Consider the following 11,067-nt stretch of genomic DNA (forward strand, 5'->3'; position numbering starts at 1 on the left):
TGTATAATATATATCACTCAATAATATAAGTAACAGGCCTACATTATACACTTTATTTGTATGCTTTAGTAGATATCTACAAATAAACAGTTGATATTTTTCATGAAACCAAATGGTGCTTCACATCATAACACATGGGCTGTAGCCTGATATATATGATATGCTTTAAGAGCTGTATGTGTGTGTTATGGAGTGTATATGTGTCTGTTGTAATTGCATGTGCCGCCAGCAGAGGGAGCTGCTGGACTAACACTCAACATCATTGCCAGCAGTGTGTGAGTGTGTTTGAGTGTGTGTGTGTGTGTGTGTGTGTGTGTGTGTGTGTGTGTGTGTGTGTGTGTGTGTGTGTGTGTGTGTTTGAGTATGTGTGTGTCTGTGTGTGTGTATGTATGTGTGACAGGGTTTCCGCTAGGATTTTTTCTCGCCGGTCAAATGTCCGGACAGAATTTATTTTACCGGTCATGTTTCAATAATAATAATAAGAAAAAGAATTGTGTAGCAGAGTTTCCGTTAGCAGGTAATTACCGGACTATGACCGGATATGCTGATGTTTAAAACTCAGTTAAAGGTGGGGTAGGTAAGTTTGAGAAACCGGCTCGAGATACATTTTGTTATATTCCATGGAATGCTCTTAACATCCCGATAGCAATGAATATCTGAAGTGCTTTGACAAAAAATACATAAAAAATGTCATCTCTGGAAGCCGTAGTGCTGTAAAAAGCACGACCAATCATCTGAGCCGGCTAAAGTAACTGGATGGCCTACCTGCCTGTCAGCCTTCCATCTGTGCACAAACTTATCTCGTGCCCTCATTGGTCATGTGCGCGTTTGTGTGTGTTGGAGGAGGGGCTCTTTAAGGAAGTAGCAGATTTTTTCTGGCTGTGTATTTTCAAATTCTAGCTCACTCGAGCTGCTTTCTCCAAAATTACCAACCCCACCTTTAATGGGAGTCATTTTTATATTGCTTCAGTTTATAATAGTAACAGATCGAACAATTCAGATTCATTTTTCAATAAATGATTCCACAAACAACAACATCATTATTACATTCAAACAAACTACTTGTAGTAGATGAAGTACATTATTCAAGAGTTTACATTAACTTTGAATAATAACACGGGAGAAACGGATCCTCTCTTTTCCCCTCTCCCTCCCTCTCTCCTCTGATAGCCCGTCAGTTTCTCATGCAGCTCACTAAACCGTGGGCGGGGCTTCAGGTGAATATGCAGAGCTGCGTGTCTCCGTCAGACTCAGCAGTTCCAGGCCAGCTCTCCTGATCGGCCTTTATAGAGAGCACCGATCAAACTATTAAGAGTAAATATCGGCCGATAATGACCGGCGGCCAATCGATCGGAGCATCCCTAATTATTACCGGACATTTTGACCGGCAGGTTTTGAATTTACCGGTTTTTAATACATTTTACCAGCTAAAAACCGGTAATTGCCTGCTAATGGAAACCCTGGTGTGTGAGGGTGTGTGTGTGGCAGAGGTGTGGACTCGAGTCACATGACTTGGACTTGAGTCAGACCAATTTGATGAATTTGATGACTTTGGACTCGACAACATCACAAAACACTTGCGACTCGACTTGGACTTGAACACTAATGACTCGGGACTTGACTTGGACTTGAGCCTTCTGACTTGAGATTACTTGATAATTTAATTCACAGGTCTCCAACACGTCGATCGCGAGATGCCGCTAGAAGAGCAGACTCCCGTCGGGGAGAGCAGAATCTCCAGCCGCTGCAACTCTTGCTGTGAATCCTTGCAGGCAGGGGCGGGACTTTATTTTGCTGAGCCACCATGCGGCCAATCATATGCGAGGACACACTAGGATCATACCATTATGTGAAAGAAGGGTGGGGGGCAGACGCAGGTGTAGTGGTACAGGCCAGCTACACAGAGCGTCAGTTGCGGCTTTCACACCAGCGCTTTTCCCTTTCTAGCTCCGAGCGGGAGCTTTTCTGGTTCAGCTCCGGTTTCCCTTTTCTGCTCCCGCTCTGTTCACACCGCCCAGATCTGCCGCTGCTGCGTCATGACGTCACTGTTTACGTGCCTGCTTAATAAAATCCAAACCGCGCGGAAATCCCTCACATCGACAACAACAACAATGGCCGATTGTATTGAAGCGGTGTTCGTTTTGGTTATCCTCTTACGAAACAAACTGGAAGGCATCGGACGACTTTACAAGGGACGACTTTACTTGGAACTTTACAAACATCACATGCGAAATGCAAGACTTCTTTATGGTCTTCAGCATCTACTTCAACGACGAATCTGCCCCTGTTCCCGCCTCGACGTAAGAGAGACGTAAGCGACGCCGCCTCTTAGCTCCGAAGCTCTTGCCTCTAGACCGACCATTTTTTGGAGCTGGAAGTGAACCGGATTCCGGAGCTAAGAGGCGGCGCCTCTGCGGTGTGAACAGGAAAAACCGGTACTTTTCAGGCTCCAGCTCCGAGCCGGAGCTGAAAACGCGTTGGTGTGAAAGGGGCGAGACGGGGGAGCCGGATTTAAATGCAAGCGCGTCGGAAAGAGTCAAGAAATGTGCGAAAACCGAAAAAATAAGCAGCATCTGGCTGCTTTTCAATGATATTGGAGAAAGCAAAGCTGAGTGCTGGATTTGTAAAATGAAAATAACCTTCAGAGCAGGGTTTTTTTTTGGTAACCACTCAGGACTTATTGTCAGAGGTGGGAGAAGTTCAGATCTTGTACTTGAGTAAAAGTACCAGAGTGTAGGAATACTCGGTTACAAAAAAAAGTCCTTCATTCAAAATGTTACAAGTAAAAGTAGAAAAGTATTAGCATCAAAATATAGTTAAAGTACCACCTGCAGAGGGATCTAGATGCAGGTGTTCTTTTCCCCATAGAGCCCGCCTGGCTGCACATTATCCCTTGCATAAAGATAGATTGTGGGTCCCTTATAACATGTTGTACACAGTGGAAATAAACATTCTGGTTACCTCAACATCAGGGATCTTATACATTAAACTCCTTCTGAATCAAACCGTCACGGTAGCCTTACCTTACTGATCCCTCTTATAATAGAAGAAAACACGTTACTTTACCAGCAGAGAGAAAATTGATTATTCAATTATTAATGTGACTAATAAAGGGCAGTTTGATTATTAAGTATTATTCTGTTGATCAGGGCCGTACCTGGCCAACTTGGGGCCCCAAGCGACATTGTGAGATGAGGCCACCACCCCCCCAACAGACAGTGAAACATTTTTTTTTTGGAAACAAAGTACTTTGCAAATATAATTCCTGTTTATTATTATTATTATCAACACAGTTACTTTTTTAGACAGTGAGGTAAATGGTAAATGTGCATGTATGTCGTTCAGTATGCGTTTACAGGTGAATACGTCTGCATTTCCTGCCAAATACTAGCCTCAAAAAGATTAGAATATGATTAATGCAAATAAACTACTTCTAATAATAATAATAATCAATAATATAATATAAATACTGTATTATTTTTTATTATAATATAGTTGTAATATAGTCAAGATAAAACATGCTTATGACATGCTCAAAAACTGATATTTCTTAAATCTGTATTCAAATGTAATTCCCTCTGTCAGCAATGTATCAACAACTACACACACATTTCTATCAGTATTTCTCTGTGTTGTGGTTGACATGATGATAACTGTTAGGAGTTAAGGGGAGAGGCTGAGCTCCAAAAAATGCTCCATGTTTTTTAGGCTGTAAACTTTAACTGTTATGTAAGCCAACTACACAAACAGTGTATCACTCTTCCTCCTGTACATTAGCAGATAAAAGGAATAACATACTTGAATGAATGGTAAATAAAGAATGCTGGAAATAACTGCATCTCCATTAGCCTATATGCTATGCAGAGACTGCCTTCTTCATGTCATGAATTGCAGCTGATGTTTTTTGGCAATTGGCAAAAGTTTGACATTTGACTTATACAACATTCGCAAGTTGTACATATGACTCATACAATAACCCACCTTCGATTGATGCTCTAGTTTCTTCATGTTTTGTTTTTTTCCCCTCTTGCTTGCGCCGGACTGAAACTGTCTTTTCGCCGACATCTCTTCACCTGCACTAGTGGCCGTATCAAAGCCGTGATTGGTCAGATGTCGATTAATTGCAACGGTGTCAGGTTACAGACGTGCTCCCCTTGTCACCTCTCAGCGGGGGGGGACAACTGTGCACAAGCCGAGCTCATAAGCCGAGGACCCCTGCGCGAGGACCCCTGCGCAATGTGAGGCCCCATACAGCCTGCATGATCGGCCTGTAGGGAGGGACGGCCCTGCTGTTGATCGATGTCATTACATTTTTTGAAAAGCGCATAAGGACTTGTTTAAGACTCGTTTTGTCAAAATGTAGGACTTGGACTTGACTTGAACTTGCCCATCCTGACTTGAGACTTGACTCTGACTTGCAAAACAATGACTTGGTCCCACCTCTGGTGTGTGGTGTGGTATATGTGTGGTGTGTGTGTGTGTGTGTGTGTGTGTGTGTGTGTGTGTGTGTGTGTGTGTGTGTGTGTGTGGTGTGTGTGTGTGGTGTGTGTGTGTGTGTGAGAGAGAGAGAGAGACAGATGATGTGGAAGGCAGAGTTGCTTATCTGACATCTAAATGTTGGAAAATGGTACATTCTAGCCTGTGAGCTCCCCGTTCGAGCGACTGACTATTCCTTCGCAATGCATTGGATATGGGCTGAACTTGTACTGGAATGGAATTTTCCCAGCCATTTCCCTGGGAGGCCTTTGCAAAAATGTGCGGAAAAGGCATGAAAACTGCACATTTTTCAAAATGGCCGACTTTCTGAGTCCCGGGCCAAATGGAAGGCAATTTGAAAGATGTCCGCAATCATAAGAGCAATGTGTATACAACGTCTCGTGCATATTGGAACAACCATATGTGAGTAGTTTGGCGTAATTTGCGACATGTAAATCGTCAGAAATGGTATATTCTTTGCTTACGTCTGCCCCGATTTAGCTAGCAACTATTTTATTTGCAATTTAGCATGATATTGGATATGGGCTGAACTTGTCTTGGACTGGAATTTTTCCGATCTTTTCCCTAGGAGAAGTTCGCCAAAACGCGCTCAAAACGGACATTTTCCAAAATGGCCAACTTTATGGGGGGAGGGGCTAATGGAAGCCATTTTGAAATATGTCCGCAATTCCATGAGTAATGTCTGTGCTAATATTCGGGTAGCTCGGAGAAACTATATGTGACTACCGCACAATAGGGGGCGCTATTGAGCCGTATTTGCAAAAACATACGATTTTTTTGTACAGTCTGGAAAAGGTTGTGGGCTGTCACGTGTGTTCCAAGTGTAAAGGCCGTAACTAATTTCAACAAAAAGTTATGTGACTGCAAGTGTTTTTAACCCTTTGATTTTGAGAAAAATCTGAATAGGACAAGCCCACATTCATCATTGGTTGCGACACTTTAAATCTCAGTTTATACTCATCCTGCCAGTATATCTATTACAAAATATATATATTTCGTCCATCCGTTCTTGAGGTATACATTTGTTGTGTTTTTTGGCACCCCCTATTGTCCAAAATGAACATGCTTTTTTGTGCCTATTCCCCAAGACAGACTGAACCTATCCACCGAAATCTGTGATATTTGGATTATGAGTATTTATGTGTAAGCCACACCTTTTTGCTAATACGTTGCGATTGATGTCGGCCACATTTTTCCACACAACGTGCTCATTTCCTACGGTAATATGTCTGACCCTCCACTGATGCTGTACACTAAGTTGGGTGTTGAAAAACAAGAAATTGAAGTTAATAGTTCACTGTTTTTTTTCAAAGTAGGCGGAGCTTAGGGATACAAGAGGATAATATGTAGAGCGAAGTGTGCAAAATATCCGGTCCATCAGAATTACGCTGCGACTATGTACATTTTTCGAAAACTGAATTTTCACAGCGAGCATGTTTGAAATGTTTGAAATGTTTAACCCATCGACTCCAGAATCTAAAATGTTTCACCCGTCTTGCAACAAATGTCGCTACATGAATGGCGTCGTAACGCCCTCAAAAACAGGTTTAGTCCCCAGAACAAGAATCGGGAGAATAATAATTCTATGCATAACAATAGGTCTTCGCACACTTCGTGCTCAGACCCTAATTACAAACTGATTCTACACAGTTGCCTACCCGTTAAGTTATTTCAGACTTTTCAAGTCTTTTGTAGGCTAGTTGCTTTTTTAAATATGCAAAACAGCAAATTAGTATGGAAGCCTGTTTGCGCCACAGGAAAAAATAAATAAAAATCCTCTAAGTCATTATTATGACTTAGCTATCTCATTATTATGAATTAGCTATCTCATTATTAAGACTTAGCTATCTCGTTATAATGACTTAGCTATCTCGTTATAATGACTTAGCTCAAAGCAATACACTAGCTAGCTGTAAGCAATCCTGATTTTGGAGCACTCCTGAAGAGAATACATTGTTTCTGCTCTTGCCACACGCCAAAGATTGTTCTTTTGTAGTTTCCTCTGTAGTGTCCATATGCTTTGTAATATTCTGACTGAATATGTGGATAGCACTGGTTATCAATGCTTGTTTATGATTGGCCCACGTGACGTAGACTAGACACAGTATGCGTGTGCAGCCACACAGTTGAGTGAAATGTGGCCTTCCTACCAGACATGAATGTCTATGTCTCCGGTTTAACAATACATCTTTAATATAGCACGTCGTAGTCGGAGTATTGATTGTAAATACAGTACAAAAACAAAACAGGCTTAGTTTAATATTGTGTGATTCCTTCAAAACCACTAACATTTCCTTATTAGTGAATCCGCAGTCTTCAATTTTAGTATCCATTAGTTCAGCTAAGTGTGTCCCACACTTAAAATTGCTCTTATATGATAGTAAGTCATAATAATGAGATAGTTAAGTCATTATAATGAGATAGCTAAGTCATTATAATGAGATAGCTAAGTCATTATAATGAGATAGTAAGTCAGAATAATGAGATAGTAAGTCATAATAATGAGATAGTAAGTCATAATAATGAGATAGTAAGTCATAATAATGAGATAGTAAGTCATAATAATGAGATAGTAAGTCATAATAATGAGATAGTAAGTCATAATAATAACTTACATGATTTTATTTTTTATTTTCCTGTGGCGCAAACAGGCTTCCATAAATTAGCTTTTAAAGAATTGACTAATATGTATCTTATGATACAACTATGTCTGGTTTGTTCTGGCAAAATGTTTTCTTAATTCTTCAGTTCTACTTACGACCTTCTAAATTGAAATTAACGTTATCATCAGTGCTACTATACAAGCTCAAAAGCAACTTTTACTGTGTAACCTTGTTCAAAATTAATTTTGATTAAGGATATTTTTTCATTAAACATTTAATATGTCAAAATGTATAGTTCATATGTTTATTTTGTATGTTTTCTATGTCTTGGAAAAATGATTGCACACTAATTGAAGCATACCTCCAGAAGGCTCTGTTCATGGCGTTGCGTTTCTCCGGCCGGTGCAGCTCCACGTGTGTGACGGACTCCGCTGGGTGGCTGATGGCCAGGGCGGTGTATGGAGAGGGGGGGCCGCCTGAAGAGGACATGGCCCTGACCACAGCCGGACCGAGCCAGCTCGGGTCTGAGAGGGGGGGGGGGGGGGGAGCACAGAGAGGATTCAGAACCACCGAGCAGGAGCTCATATTAAGAGATGGTGGAAGCTAAATGGCTGCCATAGTAACTGCTCAGAAAAGTAAAACATCAGAAATAAATTAAATGCTATTTTTTTTTGTTCAGTAATTTTTTTCAACAAAAACTACTCATTACAGCTTTTTAAATACAAATGGCGATGAGGATGTAAGCCATACAAATCCAAAAACAAACCACTGCAGCGTTCCAGTTCTAGAACGCTCATACTGGCCGTTCTCATTATATAATGACACAATGTTTGCCTACTGAATTGATTCACTTATGGCGCATTTCCACTGCAGCGGGTAGCCCCGTTTAAGCGTCCTTAACCGTCCTCAAGCGGCCAGGCCACTTTTTGGTGGCCTTTCCATTTAGCCTAGTACCGGCTAGCGGGTATTTTTTCCCTCTTTTTCCGGCCCCATAAAATCGTGGTTCCCTCAGACCAGGGCCAGGGCTGAACTAGTGACGTCAACACTCTCGACTGCTGATTGGTCAGAGAGAATCGTCACAAGATCGCGCGCGAGTTCATCCCGTCGCATATATATTTAGAAGTAAGCTTGCAGCATTTTTATAAACAGCATTTTGTAAACGGATGAGCTACAAAAATGGCTACGTCTAATAAGAAAAGCACACCGTGGTCGACCGAGGAGGTGACGACGTTCCTACATCTCATTGGGGATGATCAAATCCAGCGGGAGCTCGACGGAACAACTCGAAATGTGAACAAAAACAAAGCCGATCGCCCCGCCTACACTGCGTTGCTACCCCAGGTCCTAAACTGTAATGGAAATGCGCCACGGCCTGGGCCGGCCAGCGAGGCAGCCCGAGGCCTGAGCGAGGACGCTTAGGGACGCTTAAACGGTGCTACCCCGTTGCAGTGGAAATGCGCCATTACATTGGATGCATTACGATCCTAATATATTTACTCACACAGACACCATATGTTTACCCAGAAATACCTTTTTCATTTTAAAGAGATTCCCAAAAGTCATAAGGTCAGAGAGCAGAATCTGCTTGTTTTACATTCATAACTTTCACATCAATTATTTGTAAAGTTTCAAGCTCATGGAGCCTAATTTCCATTGGTTTTGATACATTTAAATATGTCTTATCAATTTGTTATGGTAGATAATCTGCTATTTTGTCATTCACAATGAAAGGTGGTGCACCGTTCCTTCCTGGAGTTCTTCCTGCAATACCAGGTCGATGCGTGGAGTGGACGGAGCAAGCCCCTATTCCATCTCTCTATTCCAAAAATCTATTTAATATATGGTCCCCGGATAGGGGATTTATCAGATATTAAACTGATAAGAACAGGTTTTTTGTCTTTTGTGTAAAATGTATTGACACTTAATCCATGCACTTTTCATACATCATTTTTTTAATTCAAAACAAGTGTATTTTGAGATATCCTACAATAAATAAATGTACACTGTAAGATTTTATTAAGACATCAAACGCATTTTCATAAAAACATCGCCTTTCATTAACCCCGAGACCCGATCACGATGTTATAGGAACAAAGTACATGGGTACACCAAACACAGCAGGTGAGAAAAGGGCAAGAACAGCAGCAGAATGTGTTATTTTAAGTAATGTCACTGGTTCCGTTTCAGATCCTTATAGTTGTTATAGGCTCATGTTGTCTAGTCATTAGTTACAGAGTTAAAAATAAAGGATATATAGCCGAAGAGTTGAGCCATACAAACAACCTTGCCTATTCCATGGAAACTAATGCCGGTGACCTTTCACCTACAGAGCCTTACATAGCTCTTAAAGCTCTTAAAAGTTTTAAAGCGGGCAAATTATACTTATTTTAGACAATTAGTGCAGTCTAACTTACCTGTATAGATTTTAGCTGTCAGGTGCAATATGACCTTTGACCAACATTAAAGTAAATGCTCATTAATATCATAACAAACAGCAGGCGAGCAGAAGAAAGCCTTGTCACTTACATTTGGAGAGAGCTGACCTGACAATCCCTGAAAACATCGCCCTCTGAACGCTGCTCTGCTCAGTTATGGATAGAACTGCCCGGTGTGTGTGCCTTCACCTGCTCCACCTGAGTGTGTGTAGCTCAGAGTACTGCTAGAAATGTTAGCATGTAGCTATACTGATGCCTGCTACTGCTAACTACGCATTAACAGCTGTCTGTGTGCTGCTAAAGTTATCTGCAAGCCAGCAAGTGTATAAAGAAGCGTGAACACGTCACTGCTGTACACCGGAAGGGAATACAGCCCACACCAAGTGAGACTGAGGGGAACACCTCCTGTTAGCTTAGCTAGTTTAGCTTAGCCAGAGATACTTCGCTTTCTACAGACAGATACGGTGGCCGAAAACTCTCAATCTCTTCTTCTTCTTTGGGATTATTGGCAGATCGCAACTACCTACTTTCAAGACCGCTGACTGCTGTATGTAAACGTTAAGAATTAAGGCATAAGAAAGAAAGAAAGAAACCAACAACAACAAAGAAGCAGTCATGTGCTCAATAGTGCGTTTCAGCTTCTTCTTGTTACATTTACTGACAGCCTTAGCAGGAACTCCACTTGCATGTTTTTATATAGATCATTCTTAATCTTCAGGAATCCTTTTATGTCAATATGTGATGTAAAAATGGTATTATTGCATATATTTGAGTATGATCTTTAACACTATTACATGTTATTTGTTACTGACAGTTCTTATTTTCTTTTAGAAGCTGTAAGGGTGGATCTGGGAGAGTCGGCAGTGATTGCAGGAGGTTACATGCCACATGCAAGGAGTCAGTATGTTATTCCCAGAGACTCTCAGTAGACTAACACAGAAATAGATTTACAGCTAAAGACAAGGACAGCAAATATGAACAAAGGTTACACTTGTTTAATTACTGAAGAAGAAGGAGGAGGACCTTTATTGTACATGCTGGACAAGGTTAACATAATTGACTATAATGTAGAAAGGACCACTTTGACTTTGTAGCCTACAGATATAGATTTACTACTATCCACAGTTATGAATAGTTTATACCTTAACAGTTTTATGGTCTGTGGGATTAAACTGTCCCTGAGTCTGGTGGTTTTACATTACTTGACATCCATTGTGGAGGTGGTTGCAGACAGGAGTCCTCACTCTGGAGGTGGTGGCAGACAGGAGTCCTCACTGTGGAGGTGGTGGGAGACAGGAGTCTTCACTGTGGAGGTGGTGGGAGACAGGAGTCCTCACTGTGGAGGTGGTGGGAGACAGGAGTCCTCACTGTGGAGGTGGTGGGAGACAGGAGTCCTCACTGTGGAGGTGGTGGGAGACAGGAGTCCTCACTGTGGAGGTGGTGGGAGACAGGAGTCCTCACTGTGGAGGTGGTGGGAGACAGGAGTCCTCACTGTGGAGGTGGTGGTGGGAGACAGGAGAATGGCAGCCAAG

At 41.7% G+C, this 11,067-nt stretch overlaps 1 protein-coding gene and 1 non-coding gene across 2 annotated transcripts in view; both read right to left on the bottom strand.

Moving 5' to 3' along the window:
• The window catches only part of ech1 (enoyl CoA hydratase 1, peroxisomal), a 33,740-nt gene extending 23,733 nt beyond the window's left edge, over window positions 1-10,007 (bottom strand). The window contains 2 exon segments of the mRNA XM_034239560.1: window positions 7,462-7,624; window positions 9,627-10,007. Of these exon segments, the coding sequence (XP_034095451.1) occupies window positions 7,462-7,624; window positions 9,627-9,663 (200 nt within the window). The 5' untranslated portion in view covers window positions 9,664-10,007.
• Window positions 8,830-9,015, bottom strand: LOC117562015. The gene has a single exon (XR_004571476.1). It is a non-coding gene; the product is annotated as a U2 spliceosomal RNA (small nuclear RNA).
• Window positions 10,008-11,067: the final 1,060 nt, after the last annotated feature.

Source organism: Gymnodraco acuticeps, unplaced genomic scaffold (genome assembly GCF_902827175.1).
Source record: "Gymnodraco acuticeps unplaced genomic scaffold, fGymAcu1.1, whole genome shotgun sequence".
Classification (NCBI taxonomy): Eukaryota; Metazoa; Chordata; class Actinopteri; order Perciformes; family Bathydraconidae; genus Gymnodraco; species Gymnodraco acuticeps.